Source organism: Gossypium raimondii, chromosome 3 (genome assembly GCF_025698545.1).
Source record: "Gossypium raimondii isolate GPD5lz chromosome 3, ASM2569854v1, whole genome shotgun sequence".
Lineage (NCBI taxonomy): Eukaryota > Viridiplantae > Streptophyta > Magnoliopsida > Malvales > Malvaceae > Gossypium > Gossypium raimondii.
In genome coordinates, this window is record NC_068567.1 from 33555161 (window position 1) to 33580121 (window position 24961).

Consider the following 24961-nt stretch of genomic DNA (forward strand, 5'->3'; position numbering starts at 1 on the left):
TATGACTGATGGGGTAGAGAAAACTACTAATGGTGTTACTGTAGTTGGGCGTTTGGGACAATCAATTGTTGTAAATAAGATCTATAGGAGATGTCCATTGGAAATTTAGGGTGTAGTGTTTTTGGTTAATTTAATGGAATTGTCTTTCAGCGAGTTCGATTTAATTCTTAGAATCAATTGGTTAGTAGAGCATTAAGTTAGTTTGGACTGTGCCACTAAAATGGTGACTTGGAAATGAATGAGGGTAGCGAGATCATTATGGTTGGTGAACAATGAAATTATTTATCTAGTGTGATCTCCAGTATGGTAGCCAAGAAATTGGTTCGAAAGGGGTGCAAGGCCTATCTAGCCTATGTGTTGGATGTAAGTATAAGTAGCGCAACCATTGATAGTATCCAAATAGTTAAGGAGTTTCTAGATGTTTTTCCCGAGGAACTACCAGGGTTACCTCAAGATCGTAAGGTAGAATTTGGAATTGAGTTGTTGCCTGGAACTACTCTAGTGCCCATTGCTCCCTACCGCATGACACCTAAGGAGCTTAAATAATTGAAATTTCAACTTCAGAAGCTTTTGGATTGAGGGTTTATAAGACTCAGTGTGTCGTCATGGGGAGCTCCAGTTTTGTTCATCAAGAAAAATTATGGTTCCTTAAGGCTGTGTATTGACTATCGACAGTTGAATAAGCTAACTTTTAAGAATAAGTATCCATTGCCAAGAATCGATGAATTGTTTGACCAGTTTCGAGGTGCAATGGTGTTCTTTAAAATTGATTTAAGGTCTAGGTACTATCAATTAAAGGTGAAAGAATCAGATGTACTCAAAACTGCATTCAGGACTCGGTATGGTCATTACAAGTTCCTTGGAATGCCTTTCAGATGGAATTACATTAGTTTTAGAGGAAAAAACTTTAGTTTTTAGTTTTTTTCTAGAGACACCAATTTTTCTTTTTTTTTTTTAGAATTAATTTTTATTTTTTTCAATAAGAGGGAAAAACATGAGGTTTTATAAGAAATTATCTGGGTTTTTATAGAAAAAATTAGGATTTTTACAAGGAAAAACCATTTTATCTTTTTAATTTTCTTGATTTATTTCTTTTTTTAGAATTAATTTTATTTTTGTAGTGAAAAGGAAATATCTAGGGTTTTACAGGGAATTACCTAGTTTTTTATAGGAGGAAACCATGGTTATCTGAACCAGATCGGACCGGTTGACTGAGAACCATTTAAGGTATCGATACGGAGAAAGCTTTAGACTGATTGAGCCAGAAATCGGTATAAGCTAGTTTAATTAGACTAAAAAATTGGTTGAACATGTTTTTATTTTTAAAATTTTTAATGATTTATTTAATTTAGTGGTTCAAACTAATTGGATTAACAAACCAGTGGCTTGGAGAACCCTAAGTTTTTACATGGAACTCAGTTATAGGTGGAAAACTTGTGTTTCATCTCGGCAGTTGAGGAACTTAATGTGATTTTTTTAATCAAATTAATTCTAAAAAAGAAAATGAGTGACTAAAATGCAAATTTAGTAAACGTAGGTGACTAAAATGATAAAAGTATCTAAAGACAGTGGCTAAATTGCAACAAACTTTTTTGTGTGTGCTCAAAATGAAAATTTATGAAAATTGGGTGTAGTTTACCGTTAATATAAAAGTTGCTTAATTTCGGTTCACTTGAACCATTTCCGGTCATCCATCGATATCACGTGAATACCTTTGCTCTAAACATGCCAAAAACGATAGTGCCAACTGAAATTCATGAGAAATTTCCTGGAAACATAAAAGAAAGATCACTTTGAATGTCACCAAATCAAGCCTTGCCCATATTCGGCTGTGTACCTAATTTACTTTTTCTTGCCCGTCAAATTCACATATAAAAATGAAGATGCCTATGTGATTATATAGATGCCATGCAATGCAAGTTTGGGCTATCTCTACCAAATTTGTCATGTAAAATACCTACTAACCAAACTCTTTCTATCAAATATATATAAAACGATATGGATGGTTCATGTAAGCATTGTTTAAAGTGGATGTGGGTAGCTTGCTTCTATTTTGAGTTTATGCTTGTGTCAGCCGAGTTTCAGCGATTCCAACACCCTGTGAAAGCCGATGGGTCACTTAGCTTTCTGGTGATAGGAGACTGGGGAAGAAAAGGAGCTTATAATCAATCCCAAGTGGCCCTTCAGGTCCCTTTTTTTTTTCTGTTTACTGTGAAAATTAATACTATGTTTACATTGCAAATATATAGATTGATGAAAAATTGTACTGTTGGTAGATGGGGAAGGTTGGCGAGAAACTAGCCATAGATTTTGTGATCTCAACTGGAGACAATTTTTACGAGAAGGGGTTGGCTACCCCCTATGACCCTCATTTCAAACACTCGTTTACCAATATCTACAGTGCCAACAGCTTGCAAAAGCAATGGTATAGTGGTAAGCACCAATATTGACTGCTTCTTTTCATTTGGGGATTCACATTTTCCTTCTTTTCGGACGTGACTATGTATATATTATATATATGTTACAGTTTTGGGCAACCACGATTACAGGGGAGATGTGCAGGCGCAGTTGAGCCCCATTCTGAGGAAGATCGATAGCAGATGGCTTTGCCTGCGGTCTTTCCTCGTTAACACAGGTAAAAAAATGCGAATACTTTGTTTATTTGAAAAGCAAAAATCTTATCAAAATTTATAAAAATGAACAGAAATAGCGGAATTATTCTTCATAGACACGACCCCGTTTGTTGATGAGTACTTCAGAAACCCAAAGCACCAAAAGTTTGACTGGAGAGGGGTGATTCCTAGGAATAAATACCTCACCCGGGTTTTGAAGGAATTGAGATGCGCACTGAGGGAATCAGTTGGTAAGTGGAAGATAGTGATCGGGCATCATCCCATCAGAAGCATCGGGCACCATGGTCAAACCAAGGAGCTCATCACCCTCCTTCTACCTATACTTGAGGTGAACTACCTCTACCTAATTAAGGTATAATTTGCTGCCAAAGCTTGGTTATAACAATTAATTAATTTGGCATTGCAGGCATACAATGTAGATATGTACATAAACGGGCATGATCATTGCTTGCAACACTTGAGTAGCATCACAAGGTAAATTCAATAAGAGTGAGTGCCTCCTCAAATTAAAAGATATTGGTTGAGGGTAAATGTGTTTATGATTGTAAATGCAGCCCGCTCCAGTTTTTCACCAGTGGAGGTGGTTCGAAGGCATGGAAAGGTGATTTTGATTATTTAGACGGTGGGGGAGATGATGAAATCAAATTTTATTACGACGGACAAGGATTCATGTCTGTTGAGCTTACTCCCACTAATGCTAAGATTGCCTTCTATGATGTTTCCGGCAATGTTCTGCATAGCTTCAATTCCAACCAACTCTACTACACTTACAGTACTGAAATGTAGGAAATAATAGAATAATGATGGATGAAATGAATCAATCGAGTTTTAGATCACTCCGCTCTATATATTATCCACACAAAATATGATCCGAATGTCTTACTGATTGGCCTCCCCCTACGGGAAGCATCCAAGACTGATTGATAATAAGCTATGAATTTTTGTGCATAGGACAGCTAGTGGGTTAAAGGTAGGATTCTAATTCTTAACTGAGATTCAGGATGAACAAAAAATAATATTGAGAAAACTTTAACAAAGAAACTGAACTAGAACAGAACCTAAGCTTCAAAAACATAGGAATCCCGCGTAGCCCTTGTTTGTGGCCGGCCGGAATTGAAGTAAACAACAAACTATTAGAACCGAAAAATTTGATATAAAACTTAATAAATTAGGATTTATCATGCCAGATCATCAAGAATGAATCAAAAACAAAACTAGATACGGAAGCATATTTCAATCCATTAATATCTTCAAATCTTTGAGTCTTATGGTTTTGATCTTACAGATTAACACACGAGTAATTTAGAGAATGTGACTCTCTTTTCTGAAGATGAGATATCAAAAATGTTATGTATGTGTAATTTGGGAACATTAACATTTGCACATTAACTTTAATTTCTAATCAACTCATCATCCATTAGAAATTAGTTACCGGAGTATCTACACATATTTAGCTTATATTTTATTTAATAACCTGAAGCCCAATAAGCCTTAACCAAAATAGATCACTTGACTAACATTTTATGATGGTAAATAATAACATGTAATTAATCTTATTGTATATATATGTTTCCAACAATATCCCACTTGGACCACATATATATACTAATTACTCTAAATTAAATGTCATTATATAACCTTATGAGCTCAAAATTTTACTATCATGTCCAAAAGGTATTCTGAACAATCTCGTCTATTAATTATGTTAACATAGAATCAATGCGACTTTCGATACATATATTATAACTCAATTCATCCCTGATCACGTATATTAACACAACTAAATGACATAGATCAAGTATGAATGTGTAGCATGGAAATTACATGCAATGTGATCTAAACATCTCTATTTCCAACTGGTCCTCTTTAACCCTTTGTGAGATCAAACCTTACCAAAATCAAAATATGAATAAACCAAATAAATCTTATTTATGTAGAAAATAACATTAAAACCATAAATTGAAATAACCGAAAATGTGTCTATAAAAAATTATTTAAAATTACCAACTTCCACTAAAATCAAATATCCTGAAATGACATTACACCCATATGAGCAATGTGCTCATAAAAACCTTGGGTGGTAGGCCCTTAGTGGATCCACAATCATGGAGTTTGTCCCAATATACTTTATAAACACCTGACCACTCTAAACTCTTACTTTAACAACCAAGAATTTGAAGTCTACGTGCTTTGACTTTGATGTGCTCTTATTGTTATTGGAATAAATTACTACAGCTTGTTATCACAATTTGTACCTTAGTGACAAAATTTTGCGTCTATATTCCATTAAAATCGAAGTCTGTATACTTGAAAATCTCTAACTTATCAAACCCCCAATATGTAAGCATGTAACGTTTTGTTTTTTGAAGGTAATGTATGAACCAATTGGCTGCTTTCTATTGATCCATACCCGAATTGCTTAAATATTCGTACAACATCGCAACAATGTACTCAATATCTTAACACAGACAAACCTGAACATACATTAGACTTCCCACTACTGAAATGTAGGGAATCTCATGCATTTCTATAACCTCAAAGTCATTCTTGGGGCATTAATTGAGACTATTCTTACTCCTATTGAACTTTTGATATATGCAATCATTAACCAAAGTCATCTTGAAACTGAATGAGATAATCACTTGGTGAATATTGCAATACCACTGACAAGAGGCCTGCTTAAGCCTATAGATGAATTTCTTTAATTTGCAAACCATTGAATTGTTGAATATGGCACCCTAAGTGGAGTATATTCGTTTTGTATACTTTTATTTTTTAAAAATTTTGGTTTAATAATAACATCTATTAATTACAATAATACCCTTTGTATATTATCCCTAATGTTTTTGCATGTAAAGCAAAATGGAAGCAAATATTGACTCATTGGTTATCTAATATTTAACTAATACTAAGCGGTTGTACGTGGTCAAATCGTAAAAGATAACTTGTATTAGTAGATGAACCTAAATATGTCCATAGTCTAATCGAAAATAAGCAAACCGATTGAAAAATTAATGTTGTCTATCAAGTCCAGTTGGAGAGATGCTTTGTCTGGAGCATCGGAGCAAATGACTCTCAAAAGATAGAAACATAGATGTGACTACTTGAAATTGTAACACCTATTCCCGACCCGATTGTCAGGTCCGATCACCAAATTCGAATGTTTGTTAATGATGTTTACAAGACAACTTTCAAGATACACGATGGACACTACCTTCAACCTTCTAGAGTTTAATGAATTCAATCTTCAAACCTATTTTAAGCGATATGTGATAAACTAGCATGCATAATTTGTGTTATTTCATACTTATTTTAGCTTGTTTTTATGTGAAACTGAGTCATTTAGCCATTTAACTATTGCATGTTTTTCTTGCCATTTGAGTTTTAATTCTTGATGATACTTAATATAGTGTACAATGTTTATGTAGGTGAATAAAGAGATCCAAAGTGGTTGAAAAAGGGATAATGCCGCAACGTGAGATGATCTGAGTTTGAGATGTTATATGCTGACTTGGCATGCTACTTGGTGACCAAATACATGGTCACAACGAGGAAAGGAACTTAGTCTTGACCATATCGCCTGTTGAGGTATGAAGGAAGGAACTTAGTGGTAGATGTCACCGCGTACAAATGGTGAACTCGCAATGTCAAGAAACATAATCTTGGAAGGCAACCAATAGTGGGTAGTGTCACGATGTGGCAGTTGTTGAAGTTGCGACACCAAATCATTTGGTTGTGGCGAGAAGGATTATGTGGTCACAACGACGAAACCTTAAACTAAATGTTGAGAACACTATGGTCGCAACGTCGAGACAACTGAGGTCGCAACATCGCTCTACAAATCTAAGCTAAGTAATAATTACCAATGGCAACTAAGTGGAAATTGTAACTTTTAGCCTTTATGACCCATTTTAACAAAGGCAAATTGGTCAATTGGCTCATCTCTATATAAACCATTTTCTCATCAAAATTAGAGGAAGAAGAAGAGTTAGGAGAAATTGTTAAAGAGAAATTCGTAAAGAGTTTTCAAATTTCCATAGAACATTTTATGGTTTTGGTTTAAATTTGAATATGGTGTAGCATGGACTACTTTGCAACATACTTTTCCAAATTCGATCTTCAATATTTGGCTAAGCATTTCTAAAATCTTATTTATTTTTGCTTTGTTAACTTTCATGATTAAAATACATGTTTGTGTGATGAATGCCATGTTGAACCAAATCTCTGATGGTTGATTGGAATATTAGCTCTAAGAATTGTTGATACGCTTATTGACAATAAGTTGATTGTTTGATTATGTTGCTAAACTTAGTAAGCTAGAATTGATGCCTCTAGCTGAATATTGAGATAAGTGAAATCGAGAGGTGAACTTATCATGTAAATGCTACATAGTCATATCGAATAATGAGACGAAGAGGTAAACTACGAACTAGGTGAAACCGAGAGGAGATCCTAGGCGATAACTCATAGGTTAAGATGAGACCAAGAGGAGATTCCTACTTATGAGTAACAATAAATTCAATCGAAGCTTGTGTATTTTCAATCCTAGAAAATAGTTGACTAATCGACCATTGCTTCATTCTTACATTAATTTAAAACAAGAAAGAAAGCGAATAGGTAGTGTAAGCATTAGGTAGTGCAGTTTAATAATCGTAGCTCCAAAATTGATGACACTAATAATTTGAACATTGAGTAAGTCGGTAGTTGCTTCGAGGTGAATTAATCAATTAAGCATAATACCTAGTCAATCCCTATGGAAGAATGATCCTTGGAACACTTACCACAATTATTTCATTGTAAACACTATTATATTACAACTTGACACACTTGTGGTTTGTTGTGCTTTTAAATTGTTGAATATTTTGAACAACTTTAAGTGAGCACAAATGGGCAATCAAGTTGTTGGCGTTGTTGCTAGGGATTGCAATGGTGTAATTGTGTTTAATTGATTGTTTTGCTTTGTGGATAAGCAATACGACTAAAAAATAGCGAAATCGGTTAATGCTCTTTAGTTTCTTGTGTTGTTTTCTTTTGATAATTCTTTGTATTGTGTTTGCCTTGTTGAAAATCAAACTCGATCATATTCAACAAAAAAATATAGATGGTCAGTTGACTAGTTCGCATATGAGTTGAGGCCATGTATGCAATCGAAGACTCAACTCGAAAGTGGAGTTCTGGTGGCAATTCTTTTGGACAAGAATATTCTTACGAGTATTCTTATGATACTCATGGGTATACCAATGGAATAGATAGCTAAAACCCAAAGTGAACCGATAATTATCTGATGCATGATATTTGTTATCATAGTTATTATCAACACTAGGGTGAGTATGCTCAAAGACGGTATTACTTCATGTCATGATACAATGAATGTCATGTAAAGTCAAATAGAACAATTACCGCAAGCCGTAAGAATTCGATCCAATGTTTACACCCTTGCTGAGGAATATGTTGAGCATGATGCATCATAACATGAAGGGGGATATTCATCGTGAGGTTTTTGGAGAGGATGCTTCAAGTTTTGGTTTTCAACAGGAGTTGGGAGAGGAAACCAGTCATAGTATTGTGGGTGATGAAGACAATGTTTCTAATCCTATTAACATAGGAGTAGGAGTAGGAATAAAGGATAAGCAGAAAGGGCTTGAACCGATTATAAGTCGACACATTTTCCGATTTTACTTGAAGAAGTGCCACAAAAGCCAACAGAGGGATGTAAAGCTCGGGGAGTTAATGTTTCAAAGGAAGTAGATTTTGTAATTCCCGAAGTTTTAGTACATCGGACTAGGTTGATGATACGGTTGGGTTTTGGAGAAAAATATAGCTCGTGATATAGATGTCTCAAAGGTTGAAAATAAGAGTTGAAAAAAAATTTGAAAGATCATTCAAGGTCGGAGAATGGGTTTACTTGAAGCTGCAACCTTATAGGCAGCAATCAATAGCTACCAAACCTTGCATGAAACTAGCCCCTACTTTTACCCCATATTATTGTCTTAATTATTTCCTTCAAAAGGAAATTATCGTCTTAATTAGTTTAAAGCACCAAACTGATCTTTAGGGGCCTGGTAACAAGTCAAATGGGTTTATTACAACAGCATAATTGAGATTAATAGTTCTGATCAAAGTGAAATGAAACCTTTCGGCCATTAAAGGGATTGAAACCTTAAGACTTGTTAAAGAGAAATCCAAATCTCTTTTTTAAGATTTTGTTGATAAAACTTCGGCATAACTTTTATTATTCCATAAGTCCCTTTAAATAGAGATTATAATAACTAAAATTAGGTATCAAATTAAATAAACTCAAGAATATCACTACTGAGAAGTTACCATAGCATATATACATTTCAGTTGTAAATTAAAGAGGAACAATAAAGCATATTTCAGAAGTATCCAAGTTCCTAACAGGAAAACATATCTATGTACAGAATATTCAGTGCAAATTACTAAGTAACAATCACCACAAATACACTCAATTTAAACCATAAGTCTAGTCAGCTTAGTCCCACACTCCCCTCTACTTAGTTTGCTTAGAAATTAGTTAATTCATAACAAAGTGGTACCTTGAGTCCACGAAGCTTTCAACATCCCATAGAAAAGAACCGAAGGTAACAGCCTCCAAAACAAGTCTCTTCAAACCGCCAAAGCTAATTTTAATAAGCTCATCATTGGATGAATCAACAGTCCCTTGAGGAGTTATAGCAATCTCAGGTCTTCCAAATAGAGCCTCTGTGTGCTTCTCTATAATGCCAACAGCTTCTTTTGATCTAATTGAAGCGTATCTCTGAAGTGTCTCCCCATCGAAGGACATAACATAAGTCCTTAGTCGAGAGGGCTTTATCCCACTACCAAAACCTCCAGAACTGATCCCACCAGACCATGATGAGACTTCAGGGTGTGATGAAGCAGCTTGATAGGAGTCCCCTAGACCAGAAGGTCTTGTGTCATCCCCCACAGTTTGCTCAATGCTACTTTTGTCATCATCTGAAGCACTTGGAAGGACTTTCATTGTCCTCTCAAGCTGAAATCGCTGGTCAACCCGCCTCAGGAAGTATCCATACATCACCGACGCAGCATAGACCTGCCCAACCCTGAGTTTACTTATCTGTGCTACAGATGTTGACTCACCCAATCGATTTCCCAGGATGAGTGCTACGTGGTTTTGAATCATCTCATGGGCCTCAGCTGAGTGGATCTGCTCAAGCTTATCTTCTTGGCTAGGCCATGTGTCCACTCGACCTGAAGGATCTGCAGAAGAAGTTATAGCAGGAACCAAGGAAATATTGGCATCCATAAACTTTTGTACGACCAATGCATAGAGAATCTCTTCTAACGCCCTTTTCCGCTCATTAGCCTTAACCTCAGCAATTCTCCTGCAACAAATTCAAACTTTTTTGCATGAGAGAAAATTTCACATAAAGTCTAAATAGTTAAAATCTCAGATGAGTGGCTAACCTATACAATACTAAATCCGTGCCTGAAGCAGACGGCTCTTCCTTCTTTTCATCAGTATCACGGTCAGTTTGAAGTTGTTCAAGCTGCTGCTCAACTGCAGCAGGAACAAGATGAGGATGACTTATCAAGATTTGAGACAAAAACTGACCAATTGGAGATTCCATCCGAAGTGGCGCAATTTGAGCATTGGGTTCAGCTGAGTCAGGAGATGAAGACGCCTTTACCACCATGCCTCTCCTACCCCCCAAACCCATTCTCCTATTCCGTGATTTTGAATATGAAACTGAAGAATAAAGCTGCAACGAATTTTAAAAGAGAAAACACCAAATCAACTACAGAGTTCCCACATAAATTTGATATCAAAACACAGTATCAATCAAAAAGCTGTAACTGAATAGAATAAATCTATTTTTAAAAAAAAGGGGAAGATCACAACTCTACCCACAGATTCTATTTAATAAAAATAAAAATAACAACAAAAATAAATAAAAATCAGCTCAAATGGGTGTTATAGACCATTTGGGTTTGCAAGTATCAGGATTTCCCCCTCATAAATTACACGCTTTTTTTTTTTTCCTTTGAAAAAGGTAAGAAGCTAAATGGAAACCTTGATCGGGAAGGAGGAGCGAGGGTTAGCAGCGAAACGTGGAAAAAGCGGGCCATTGGCAACTAAAAGGGCGGATCTGGCAGCGGAGCATGAAGTTCGATGTAGAGACATAGAAGATCCAACCACAGTGGCAGCCTCCATTTTGAGGGCTGGAAAATATCATTTCCGTCAGATAAAAAGAATAAAGGCAGAAGCAGAAGACAAGTTATATTGAGGAAAAGATTTACCTTAAACTTGAAGAAATAAAGAAGAGAGAGGAAGAAATATAAATATAATGATTATGGTTGGAGGAAAATGAAGAACAATGGGCGGAGTCTCCTATTTTAATTCTTCTCTTCAACTGCTACACGTCTACACCCTCTTTTTCTCTTTCGCACTGCTTTTATATTTCTACCTTAGGTTACCAAATATGAATGTAACAAAAATGTGATTAAGGTTGTAACAGCTCAGCTAGTTCACCTAAACCCTACAAAATGCCCCTCTACTTTCTCTATATTACTCCATTCGCTTCTTCTTTTCAAATAACCTTGAATTTGTTTCTCTTAAAATAATAATAATTTAACTTAAATATGATGGAAAAAGAATTCCCTAAACTTCAAATTTTAATATTTAGTTTTACATAAATACATTTATGCACATGTAATTATTTATGTATAAAGTATAATTTCACAAAATAAATGTATCCAAAGTTAAAAGGCCTTTATTTTAATATAAAAGAAATTAGCATCTCGAAAGGAGAAGGGTAGATTGGTAAATGGGAAAAAGATATTTGAGTTGAAGTCAAATCAAAAGCAGGAATGGTGGCTACGTAATTGAGATTCGAGAAGTGTTTGGATTCTGAGTTGTATGGTTGACGTGTCTTGTTCTTTCTGAATAATTCTTTTGTGGTTTTGCATTTTTTGACAAATCAATTTTTCTTTTTTCTTTTTTTTGAAATGATTATACGAGACTCTCAATGTTTTCAGATGGGGTTCAAATCCGTTCATACGTGGGCATCATGCGCCCTCTCTTTCTTTCCATTCGCTTAATTTTAATTTTGATTTTTATGTTTAAATTTAATATAATTTAATTTCTATATTTTTATTAATTACTCCAAATAATTAATATTGTTAATTCTTTTATTAAAATTTAAAATTTTATCATATATTCATGCATGTATTAAGATACTAGCCGATAGCAAATCAATCAAAGAAAGTATAACAAGATAGTAGAAAAGAATCTCATTTCTTCACATTAGACTGAACACCAAGGCAATCTCCAACCAAACAATCTTCATAGTAGTACGAGCCAACCCCCCTATACTCCACTTCTGCTTTGGACCTGGACACAACCTGTTGTTTCTTGAAACCTCAAGACACACATTTACCACTAAGAAAAACACAAAAACCCATTTTACATCTCTTATCGTCCAAATCAATTCCCCAATTAGCATCGGAATAACCAACCAAATTTAAATTGGAAGCAACTGTAAAGTGAAGACCATAATCCACAATGTTTTGGAGATATCACAAGATGTGCTTGACAGCCTTAAAGTGTTAACCAAAAGGCTTATGCATGAACTGACAAACTTTGTTGACAGCAAACATAATGATAGGCTTGGTGATGACAATGTACTACAAAGCTCCCACAATACTCCTATACTCAGAGCTATTCTCTATAGCACTTCCAACATGTTGACACAAATTTGTTAATGTGGCCATAGATGTAGGAGAGCCTTTAGCCTGATCCATAAGAGCTTTCTTGAGTAGGTCAAGAATGTACTTACGCTGACTTAACAACTGTCCGTCAGTAGTAGAAGAGACTTCAATACCTAGAAAGTAACTCAATTGTCCCAAGTCTTTCAACAAGCTAAGTATCCAGAGTTTTAACAAACGTATCTACACTACCTTAATGGTTCCCAATGACAATAATATTGTCCACATATACCAAAACATAAAGGATCATACCTCCTACCTTCTTAACAAAGAGAGAAGCATCGGATTTGGACAGAACAAAATCAAAAGCAAACAAAAATTATTTTAGCTTAGAAAACCAAGCTCGGAGAGCCTACTTGAGGCCATATAATGCCTTATTCATCCTGCACACTACAGGTTGATACCTATGTTGTTTTTTAAAACCAAAAGGTTGAGTCATATAAATCTCTTCAGAGAAATCTCCATTAAGAAATGCATTGTTGATGTCTACTTGTAGCAGTTGCCAACCAAACTTCATAGCCAAAGCCAAAACAACTCGTATTGTTGTTGGCTTAACAACCAGACTAAAAGCCTCCTGGAAGTCCACACCTACATCTTGAAGATACCCTTTGACCATCAAACGACCCTTATAACCAGCTATTGAGCCATTCGCAACACGTTTGAGTTTGAACACCCATTTGCAACCTACAGCCTTTTTGTTTGCAGGTAAAGGAACCAAGTTACATGTCTTATTCTTGAGAAAAACATCATATTCCTGTTAAGCTGCCATTGTCCACTCCTTGCTAGTAAAACCTTCCTCAATCATAACAGGTTTTTTTTCACCTAACTCAACTGAAAACACCTTTGGTTTAAATATAACACTCTTAGACCTGGTTTGCATAGGATGAGAGTTGTCACAGACAGGTAAAGATGTTAGATGATCTTGAGAAATCCAAACAGGTGAAGTAACTTCTAAGAACACAACTAGACCTCTAGATGAGCTACCAATCCCATCATATGAAGCTGCATCATGAGGAGAAACATTAGCAGCACCGCTAGGTGAAACATTTGCAGCCTGACCCAAACAAACATCAGTAGAAATAGAGGGAGAAGCAACACAAACTGGACTATAGCCTATAAAAACACAAAGTTTGGACCGATATTGAAGCTTATGATCATTGAATAGCCTAAGATACGAATAACACCAACATCCAAACACCTTCAGCTACATGTAAGTGAAGTCTTGTATAACATTTCATAGGGAGACCTTCCATTGAGCATAGGAGTAGGAAGTCTATTGATAAGATAGACCGCACTGACAAACGCATGAGCCCAGAAATGCACAGGTAAAGTAACTTGTTCTAGTAATGTCAAACCATTATTGACAACATGCCTATGTTTTCTTTCGACTAAGCCATTTTGCTTTAAAGCATGAGGGTAATAAAATCGATAATGAATACCCAACTAAGAAAGAACCTTGGAAAAGGATCGAAACTCTCCACCCCAGTCACTCTTAAGAAATTTAATATAATAGCCTATTGGAACATTTTCAAATATTTATAGTATTCCAATAACTATAAATGAATGGTGTAATTAATCAAAAGATAAATCTTTTGATCACTGGTCAAAAGTTATATCATTTGATTTTTGAAAAAGAATTATAACTATTCAAACAATTCTATTTGAATAGTTATAAAATTAAATCAATAATTATTATTTATTTATTCATAAAGACACCTATTGAAAGATGTCTCTATGAAGAGACATGAAAATTCGTATAAATAGGAATGGGATTTCATTTGGAAATCACACCAACAAGTTCTAAAAGTTATTTCTATCCTTCCTCATTTTCTAATATTATTAGATTGTTCTGTGAAGAGTTACTGCAGAAATTCTTTATAGAAATTGAGTTTCTTGCTATACATTGCTTAATGCTTAGCACAATTAACACTTTGTAACAGCCCTTGTACTTAACTGGTTCCAACTAAATAGTCACCTGCAAACATTTATTAACAAACACATTAAAATACATTTAAACACCCTAAACTTAATAAGCAACTAAATAGTCACCTGCAAGCATTTATTAGCAAACACATTAAAACACATTAAACACATTAAACACATTTAAACACATATGTTCAACCCAAGCTCATTTAGCTTAACTTCAACATATTTTTAATCTGCTGGAATAAGTATTTAGTTGCTGGAATAAATTACTCATCTTAGTTAATTGAGTTCATCTTAGTTAATTAAGTTCTTGGAATAAATTACTCATCTTAGTTAATTAAGTTCTTCTTAGTTAATTTAGTTCTTTGAAATAATTTATTGTTGCATGTGTTTTAGTTTATTAAATTAAGTTAAGTGTTAAATGTGTTTATTTACAATTTATTAATTAAACTTATTAAGTCTAATATGTGTTTAAATGTGTTTAATGTGTTTTAATGTGTTTGTTAATAAATGCTTGCAGGTGACTATTTAGTTACTTATTAAGTTCAGTGTGTTTAAATGTGTTTTAATGTGTTTGTTAATAAATGTTTGCAGGTGACTGTTTATTGGAATCAGTTAAGTACAAGGGTTGTTACAAAGTGTTAATTGTGACTATTCAGTTGGAATCGGTTACATACAAGGGGCTATTAAATCAATTAAAGGAAAGCATTATACATCATTCAAAGGAGCTGTTACATTATTTAAAGGAAAGTATTATACATCCTTTAAATTCAGTAGTCTATTCTTCTTCTCCATGGTGTCTATTTGGCTGTCCAAGGGAGAATTTAAAGCTCTTCCTAAACTCTTTGGCTGCTCAAGAATGAAACCTAAGCATTCAAGATCATTTAATCAGCTAAATTGGAATATTAAAGTTGCTGTTACTTAGGCCTAGAATTTCAAGAGTTTGTGCTTAATGATTAAGTTAATTTCAGCTCATTATTAGCTCATTTAAGCTGAATAATTATGACTTTTCAGCTAGGCCTTATTTAGCATTATAAATACTTGTAATCAGCTCATTGTAAGGGACTTTTGCTGAATTTATGTTAAAACTGAAACTTGTGAGATTTCCAATTCTCCTTGTTCTTTTCAGGACTGAATTGACTTATCAAGTTATCTTGTGGCGTCATTCCTTCCTTTGCTAAACCGAACTTATCACCTTTGGTGTGGAGTTCATTATACCTTTGGTTCCTATCACATTTGATAGTGGGTCAAGGTTCTTTGCTGGTTTCCTAAACTGACATTCACCTAGGAGCTACTTTGAGATCCGGGTCAACAATCTCTATTGTTGGTTCATTCTCTGCCCTTAGCCGAACTTTCCATTCATTGTTAAACCTACTTCCTTTTTAAACTTTTGTTTGGAGCCTTTTATCTATCCTGTTGAAACGAACTTAGCTTTACTCAAATTCATGATAGGGCAAACACAAAAGACTCGAATCATTTCGAGACGAGTTCGTATCACATTGCTTAGTACTTAGTGGACTATTCTTGTCAGTGCAAAACATAAATATTCATTGGCTTTATTGTATCATCGAGGTTAATTTGCTTGGAACTTATTTGCACACCGAAATAGGTGGGGGCGAATATAACCTTAAATATAGTGGCTTGATACACGTCTTGGAGCCTTGTCCTATTTCTTCTTTTTCTATTGGAGTTTCGTTCTTGTGTTTGAGATTTTTCTCATCGGAGATTTATGCTAACAATTTTATGGTTATATTTCATGATGACTACCAAAACACATGAAAGTGGAATACTAAGGGAGTTGGTTTCCAACTTTGTCAAACTTGATCGGTTTGATGGTGGTAATTTCTAACAATGGAAGAAAAAGATGCACATCTTATTATCAACTTTAAAGATTGCTTATGTTTTGGATACTCCAAGACCTAAAGAAAATGAAAATGAATCTGTTGCTACAACCCGAGAAAGGCAAAAATGGGACAATGTTGATTACATATGCATGGGCCACATATTGAATGGTTTATCTGATGGTTTATTCGACACCTATCAAAACGAGGTCACCGCTAAATAATTATGGGACAAATTGGAGACAAGATATAGGACCGAAGATGCTCCAAGTAAGAAATTTCTTGTCAGTCGTTTCAATAATTATCAAATGATTGATGGTCATTCTGTTATGGAACAATTTCGTGATATAGAAAAGATGTTAAATCAATTTAAGCAATATGATATGAAAATGGATGAAATGATTGTTGTATCCTCCATAATAGACAAACTTTCTCTATCTTGGAAAGTCTTTAAAAAAAGTCTAAAACATAAGAAAGAGGAAATATCTCTTGAGGCTTTGGCAAATCATCTTCGTATAAAAGAAGAATATCGAAAGTAAGATCATAATTTAAATTCTGAAAATGCCAAAGTGCATGTTACGGAGGAAGTGCAGACTACTAAACCATTTAAGAGAAAGTTCAAATAGACTAATAGAGCACCTAAGTTAAAAAAGAAACAAAAGGGCTCATGCTATCATTGTGGTAAGTCGGGACATTTCAAGAATGAATGTTGATTTTTAAAGAAGAAATCATCTTCTAAGGCTAATAATAACGAAAAGTTCTTTGCAATGATATCTGAAATTAATATGGCACAAGATGATAATACATGGTGGATTGATACCGGAGCAACCAAACATGTGTGCAAAGACAAAAGCATGTTCAGAAAGTTCATACAAAGTGAAAATGACAATGTCTTGTATATGAGAAATTCTTCCACCGTAGCAATCAAAGGCAAAGGGTCTGTTAAACTACAATTCACTTCTGGAAAGGTTTTAACCTTAGATGATGTATATTATGTACCAGAAGTTAAGAAGAATTTAGTGTTTGGAAGTCTGTTGAATAAGTTTGGTTTCAAACTTGTTTTTGAAGCAGATAAGTTTATTTTGTCTAAGGGAGGAATTTTTGTAAGGAAAGGGTATATGTATGTTCAAACTCAATATTATTAATAAGAATAAAAATACTATATATTTTTGCTTATATGGTTGAATCTTTTGTTTATGGCATTATAGATTAGGTCATTTGAATTATAAAAATTGAATGACATGTATAAGTTAGATTTAATTCTTATTTTATTAATAATATTGAAAATACAATACATGTATGTTGACTAAAATTACAAAAACCATTTCCCTAATGTTAAAAGGAAAACAAAATTGCGATACATAGCGATTTATGTGACATGCATAATACTCCTACATTAGGTGGAAAGAAATATTTTGTTACTTTTATTGATGATTGTTCTAGATATTGTTATGTATATTTATTGCATTCAAAAGATGAAGCGCTTGATAAATTTAAAGTTTACAAATCTAAAGTTGAACTTCAGTGTGAATCATTTATCAAGTGCTTAAGATCGGATAGAGGTGGAGAATACTATAATCTAAGTTATTTTGAATCCACTGGAATTGTCCATCAAGTTTTAACCCCATACACATCACAGCAAAACGGTGTAGTTAAAAGGAAAAATAGAGTCTTGACTGAAATGGTAAATTCAATGTTATCATATTCAAGTCTTAGACAAGGTTTTTGGGAGAAACTATTCTAACAACTTGTCATATATTGAATAGAGTTCCTAATAAGGAAACTAAAATAACCCCCTATGAACAATGGAAGAAAAGGAAACCAAACATTAATTATTTGAAGGTTTGGGGTTGTAGAGCTATTGTCAAAGTTCCAACACCTAAACATAAAAAGTTAGGTGAAAGATGAATTGATTGCATATTTATAGGATATGCACATAATAGCAAGACATATAGGTTTATGGTTATTGAACCAAATGATTCAATTTCAATTAATATTGTTACTGAATCAAGAGATGTTATTTTTTATGAAAATAGATTTAATTCTATTTCAAGACAATTATGACCACAATAGTTAATTCATTCTTCAAATGAGAATGAGATTCCATTGGAACAAATTAATAATAATGATGAATCTTGTCAAGAATTAAGAAGAAGTAAGAGGATTAAAAAGGTCAAAGATTTTGGACCAAATTTCATTATATTTTTTGTAGAAGGAAAATGTGAAAGTATATGTAATAAGATACCTTATTGTTATAATACGGAATTTGATCCTATTACATTTGAAGAGGCAATGAAATCTTAAGACTCTGCTTTTTGGAAAGGAGCAATAAATGATGAGATGGATTCAATAATGGGAAATCAAACTTGGATCTTTGTTGATCTTCCACCGAGTTCCAAACCAATAGGTTGTAAATGGATCTTCAAAAAGAAAATGAAAGTCGATGGAACCATTGATAAATTTAAAGCAAGGTTGGTAGCCAAAGGTTTTACACAAAAACAAGGTATTGATCACTTTGATACCTATGCTCTAGTAGCAAGAATTGCTACAATTAGACTCTTAATATCACTTACCTCTATATAAAATTTAGTTGTTCATCAAATGGATGTTAAAACTGCATTTTTAAATGGTGAATTGGAAGAGGAAGTGTACATGAAACAACCAAAATGATTTGTTGTTCCAGGATAGAAGCATAAGGTATGTAAGCTTGTTAAATATTTATATGGACTTAAACAAGAACCAAAAGAATGGCACCAAAAGTTTGACAAGGTTGTTTTAGCTAATGGCTATAAAATAAATGAATCCGATAAATGCATATATAGCAATTTTGAAAATGGAAAAGGTGTCATAATTTACTTATATATTGATGACATGCTCATTTTTGGCACGGATTTGGAACAAATAGAAAACACAAAGAAATTCTTGTCAAACAACTTTGCTATGAAGGATATGGATGTAGCAGATGTTATTCTTGGGATTAAAATAACCCGAGATGAAAGCACTATAGCTTTATCAAAATCACATTACATTTAAAATGTGCTTAAAAAGTTTGGTCTTTTCAACTGTATACCAGCATCTACACCCATGGATCCTCAAATGAAATTAGTATCTAATGGTGGTAGGAAAATTGGTCAATTGAAATATGCAACTCTAATTGGTTGTCTTATGTACATAATGACTTTTACAAGACCAGATATTGCATATGCTGTTGAGAAATTGAGTAGGTACACAAGTAATCCAAATTGGCAAGCTTTGAATAGAGTACTTGGGTACTTAAAGAAAACTATTAATTATGGATTGTGTTATAATAGATATCCTCTAGTTTTATAAGGGGATTCGGATGCTAGTTGGATTACAAGTTTGGAAGATCATGCATCTACTAGTAGATGGATCTTTATTCTTTGTGGAGGAGCCATATCTTAGGGTTCTAAGAAACAAACATGTATAAAAAATTTATTGCATTAGCCGTTGCATCTAAAGAAACAGAATGGTTAAAAATTTTACTTTATGATGTACCTTTATGACCTAAGCCAATTTCACCTATTTCTATTCGTTGTGATAGTGAGGCTACTATAGCCAAGGTATATAGCCAAGTATATAATGGAAAGTATAGACACATTGGATTAAGACATAGCTATGTACGATAATTAATCTCTGATGGAGTGATCACTATTAATCGTGTGAGGTCAAGTGAAAATTTGGCGGATCTTTTAACAAAAAGTCTTGCTAGAGATGCAGTAAAAAGGACCTAAAAAAGGATGGGACTCAATCCCATTAATTAGAGTCACCCATGATGGAAACTAGACTCAACGCTTGGTATAACGTCAAGTCTTGAGTTCAATGAGATAAAGTACATCATTAGTATGTGACTGTTAACACTATAAATAAATTCATCCAAAGATTAAAGTGCTAAGTACCCGTAATGATAAGGGAAGGATGAGTAATGTACTCTTAATGGACCCATAACATGAAAATGTTAGAGTGTTATAATTATGGGAACACTCTTGATGGGATCTACCTATGTGAGTAGAAGTGTGGCTGCTTCTAGGAGCTCAAGGACTTGGCTCTGACAACACTCATGAAAAGACGACATAGACACATGGCCATAATAATGTCCCTAGATACTATGCATTGACCGATGTTGAAATCATTGTGTGAGATGTGTTCGGTTAATCAAATGGAATAGTTAGTTCAAAGCTTAGTCTACCGTGCAATTTCAATTAATTTTAACATATTTTCACTAAATGAAGGTTCAATCGTAAGACACATTCATTTATGCAAATTGATTTCCAAGAATATCAAAATCTAAATATTTTGAAAATGGGGGGAAATAATGAAAAAGAACTATAACTATTCAAATAATACTATTTGAATAGTTATAATTCTTTTTCAAAAATCAAATGATATAACTTTTGACCAATGATCAAAATTTAGTACAAATCTCCGGTGAGAAAAATCTCGAACACATGAACGGAACTCGAACAGAAAAAGAAAAAATAGGACAAGGCTCCAAGGCTTGTATCAAGCCACTATCTTTAAGGTTATATTCGCCCCCACCTATCTTCGGTGTGCAAATGAGTTCCAAGCAAATTAACCTCGATGATACAATGAAGCCAATAACTATTTGCGTTTTGCACTAACAAGAATAGTCCACTAAGCACTAAGCAATGTATAGCAAGAAACTTAATTTCTACAAAAAAATTTTGCAGTAACTCTTTATAGAACAATCTAATAATATTAGAAAATGAGGAAGGATAGAAATAACTTTTAGAACTTGTTGGTGTGATTTCCATATGAAATCTCATTCCTAATTATAGGAATTTTGATATCTCTTCATAGAGACATCTTTTAATAGGTGTCTTCGTGAATAAATAAATAATAATTATTCATTTAATTTTATAACTATTCAAATAGTATTGTGTGAATAGTTATAATTCTTTTCAAAAATCAAATGATATAAATTTTGACCAATGATCAAAAGATTTATCTTTTGATTAATTACACCATTCATTTATTGTTATTGGAATACTATAAATATTTGAAAATGTTCCAACATAGCCAAACTGAACTGCAATATGCTTTTGTAAGTGAAGAAACCTATCAAGAGCTTCTAACTTGCACTTTAATAAATAGAGCCATATATACCAAGAATATGCATCGACAAATGAAACATAATAAAAACTTCCCTCTGAGGACCCAGAAACAAGCCCCCACAGATCCAAAACAACAAGTTCAAATGAAGACAAATAAACAGTAGTGGAAGTAGGAAAGGGAAGCTTATGAAACTTCCCAAGTTGACGTGCTGAACAAACCGAACTCAACTTGAAATTTTTTGAAACAACATTACACTTTTTAAGAACTAAAGTAACAATTTTATTACAAGGGTGGTCTAGACGTTTGTGCCACAAATTAAAAACAAAATCACAAGAAGAAGAAGTAGAACACAATTGAGTAGTATTAGCAGTAGGAGAAGTTGGCAGTGACTGAGCTGCCGAGAGATCAAACCGATACAGTCCTTCATGAACGCGATCCACTAACAAAATGCTCTCTATCTTGATATTTTTCACAAAGCAATGCAAGGGATGAAACTCAAAATAAACCTGGTTATCTTTAGCAAACTGTGCAACAAACATCAAATTCTTGCAAATTCATACAACATGAAGAACATTTTTCAAATGAAAAAGCCTACTACCAGTTGTAAAGAAAGATAAACCAATATGAGCCACTAGTACAAACACATCATTGCCCATGAAAAGCTTGATTTTACCTGTATACGCAGTTGCATCATGTAGTGTTGACATGTCATTAGTGACATTGTTAGAGGCTCCTGAGTTCGGATACCACACCTTAGCATTCGTGGAGCTTAATGGAAATTGCCTTCCTGTTTGAAGCAACATTAGTTTGTAAAATATTACTTTTAGACTGCCAGGCTTAAGTAGTTAGAGATAAAATTTGCACACCACTCCCTTGAGAACAACAACGAAAACCACCACAAGTTGAAGAAATCTGATCTTTAAACTGATGACAGTTCACATGCATTGCCCGGTCAGTGACACCTTCAAATTTTGCATCAAATCTATAGTAACATTTATGAATTGTATGACCAACTCTACCACATAACTGGCACTGAGGTTTGTTATGAAAAAACCTTCTTCCATGACCTTTGCCTCGAAACGACCGAGAGCCACCACCTCTATATGGTGGCTTAGTCCCTCGACTGGAACCAGTCATACCTGCTTACCTGGATTTCCTGTCTCCGTTACCACTTTGCTAAGGAACATTATCCTGTAATGGTACACTAGAAACAAACTCCTATTGTCTTGCTTCAAAATCAGCAAGCATCTCAGTAAGAAGATCAAGAGAGACACATGTTGCTAAAACCACTATTCTAATTTGTTCATATTCCACTGGTAGACTAGCAAGAATGATACTGACTTGTTCTTACTTAGAAATAACATTGCCTGCAGCCATTAGGATGCCACACATACCCTTAATTTTGGCTAAATATTCCTTACTAGTCAACTGCCCTTTTTTATAAGAGTACAACGAATGTCTCAGACTAGAGATTGTCATACTTGACTTAGTAGTAAAACGCCTTGCAACAATTGTCCAAACACCAAAAGTAGAGTGAGCATTGGTGGGATTACCAAGATCTCATCACAGAAGGTAAACAATAACCAAGAAGTTAACAACTTATCGTATTTCTTATTCAATAAGAAGTTAGGATTATCAACAAGCTTGCCATCCTTATCAACTATATATTGAGAAGGAACACTAATTGTCCCTAGAACAAATTCATGCAGCCCATAACCTTCAAGAATTAGCATAACCTAATGTTTCCATAGAAGGAAATCGTACTCACCTAGTTTCATAGTGTCATGTTTTGGAAATTGTTGGATCTTCTTACCAGCGGCAAAAGAAACACATCCAGGATTGGAAGAAGAACCATCCACCAGTGCAGCCGTATTGAATGACTAGTGATGGTTATCATCGTTGCCGGAGATAACTTCGGGTACTATGAAAGAAACACAAACACACTTGCTACACCTAAAAAGACATTGGCTCAGATACCATGTTAAAAAACTAGCAGATAGCAAATCAATCAAAGAAAGTATAACAAGATAGTAGAAAAGAATCTCATTTCTTCACATTACAGTGAAGACCAAGACATGATATTTATACACATATTGTAATTATCAACTGACATTGTAACAGAAACCTTAACTACTAATAGACTACAACAACTTTAACCACCAATCTATTGCAACACTTCTTATTTCTTAACAGTGTGGAATCACCTATTTGGAACACGTATGTGCATTTAAAAATAACATACAATAAATAATGAAACAAAAGTTTGAAACTAATAATAATAACACCGCATATGTAATATGTACGAAATTAAAATAAAAATTAATTTAAATTGTGAGTAAAAAGAAATTTAAATATATAAATAAATTGGATTAAGAATATTAAATGCACTCCATTATCTAACATGGTATTGTCATTTTTCTTGAGTTGGTATCGAATTGACTTATTGTAACACCCTCAACCCGTATCCCTCGCCGGAACCAAGTTATGGAGCATTATCAGAGTTTACAGATCAAATAGATAGAAATGTCAAACATTTCATATCATCAAAATAAGTCATCAAAGTATCATTTTAATCCCAATTATAAACATACCAAATCCAAATCAATTTGTCTAGTTCATGAGCACTTAAACATAGAATTAAATTCACATGCACCTATCTAGATTTAGTTCAATTTATCATGCCATAATATGGCTTCAAAAACAAAAACAAAAACATATTTATATGTATAAAACCAACCAAAATTAAACTTATAACCTCATTTACAATCAAGCCACAAAATAACTACTATTTAGACACCCTAGGTACATGCTGACACAAAGGATAAACATCACCACATTTGAGTTTGGGATTGTTGTTCGATGATGAATCGGTAATCAAAGGTTAAGTACCTAACCTGCGCACGGGAAACAAAATCGTACGCTGAGTATAAACTCAGTGGTATTTCTATAATTCGAATATTTAAAGATAAGAAATTACAAATATACAATTGAAATATAAACACATATTAATAGTTAATTATTACAACAACCATATCATATTTCATTTGTTTCATAAATATCTCAATTCTCATACTTGCTATATAAATAGTTTTTCACAATTTATTTCACATTTCATTATAAAATTGCAATATCCATTCCATAGTCATTTCATGAGTATATAACTCATATATTCCATATATTTGCAACATATTTCACATTCTATTTTCAATTCACTATTTCATTTCCATTTCTCATACCATACCATTTCAATATCAATTATAAAATTATATTATTCATTTACTCCTATTAACACGACTCGGACTCGGAAATTCGAAGTAATAATTTAACACCCAGTGTCTAATCGGTTAAACCGAAGTAAATTGGCACATAATGCCTCATCGAATTAATCCGAAGTAGTAAATTGACACTCAATGTCTCATCGACTCGAAGTTGAAGAAACCCCTAAACTCTTCCAATCCTATGGCATGCCATCTATATCCGACTCAGCCTGATACAGTTAATAGGGTTTCAATTCACTTTTCAACTACAACCAATATTCATTTCAATTCAAATAATCAATATGTTCAATGTATATATATACCAATTCAATCAATATAAATTCAATAAATTCATCACATACTAAATCAATCCATTTCAATTGCAAAACACAAAAATTCTCACCTCAACACTTGCCATATACATTAAATTGAATTATAACAATTAACAACTAAATTCGGA

At 33.8% G+C, this 24961-nt stretch overlaps 2 protein-coding genes across 2 annotated transcripts; one reads left to right on the forward strand and one right to left on the reverse strand.

Annotated features, from left to right (window-relative positions):
- The first annotated feature begins 1890 nt into the window (after window positions 1–1890).
- On the forward strand, window positions 1891–3469 carry LOC105794108 (purple acid phosphatase 8). The gene is made up of 6 exons (XM_012623102.2): window positions 1891–2187; window positions 2277–2433; window positions 2528–2635; window positions 2705–2961; window positions 3040–3107; window positions 3188–3469. Exons 1-6 carry the CDS (start codon window positions 1999–2001, stop codon window positions 3417–3419), a joined length of 1011 nt encoding a protein of 336 aa, XP_012478556.1. The 5' UTR covers window positions 1891–1998; the 3' UTR covers window positions 3420–3469.
- Window positions 3470–8939: 5470 nt separating this feature from the next.
- LOC105794109 (UV-B-induced protein At3g17800, chloroplastic) lies at window positions 8940–11085 on the reverse strand. Its single transcript, XM_012623103.2, has 4 exons — window positions 10917–11085; window positions 10690–10838; window positions 10083–10378; window positions 8940–10000 (listed from the first exon to the last, which is right to left on the reverse strand). The coding sequence occupies exons 2-4, from the start codon at window positions 10828–10830 to the stop codon at window positions 9169–9171; spliced, it is 1269 nt and encodes a 422-aa protein (XP_012478557.1). The 5' UTR covers window positions 10831–10838; window positions 10917–11085; the 3' UTR covers window positions 8940–9168.
- Between the last annotated feature and the right edge of the window lie 13876 nt (window positions 11086–24961).

Excerpts from the sequence above, each read along its gene's own strand:
- LOC105794108 (XM_012623102.2), top strand. The coding sequence starts at position 1,999 with ATGGATGGTTCATGTAAGCATTGTTTAAAGTGGATGTGGGTAGCTTGC. Across the intron at positions 2,434-2,527 it reads GCAAAAGCAATGGTATAGTG|TTTTGGGCAACCACGATTAC; the intron begins GTAAGCACCAAT and ends TATATGTTACAG. Across the intron at positions 3,108-3,187 it reads CACTTGAGTAGCATCACAAG|CCCGCTCCAGTTTTTCACCA; the intron begins GTAAATTCAATA and ends TTGTAAATGCAG.
- LOC105794109 (XM_012623103.2), bottom strand. The coding sequence starts at position 10,830 with ATGGAGGCTGCCACTGTGGTTGGATCTTCTATGTCTCTACATCGAACT. Across the intron at positions 10,379-10,689 it reads GCTCCTCCTTCCCGATCAAG|CTTTATTCTTCAGTTTCATA; the intron begins GTTTCCATTTAG and ends AATTCGTTGCAG. Across the intron at positions 10,001-10,082 it reads ACGGATTTAGTATTGTATAG|GAGAATTGCTGAGGTTAAGG; the intron begins GTTAGCCACTCA and ends AATTTGTTGCAG.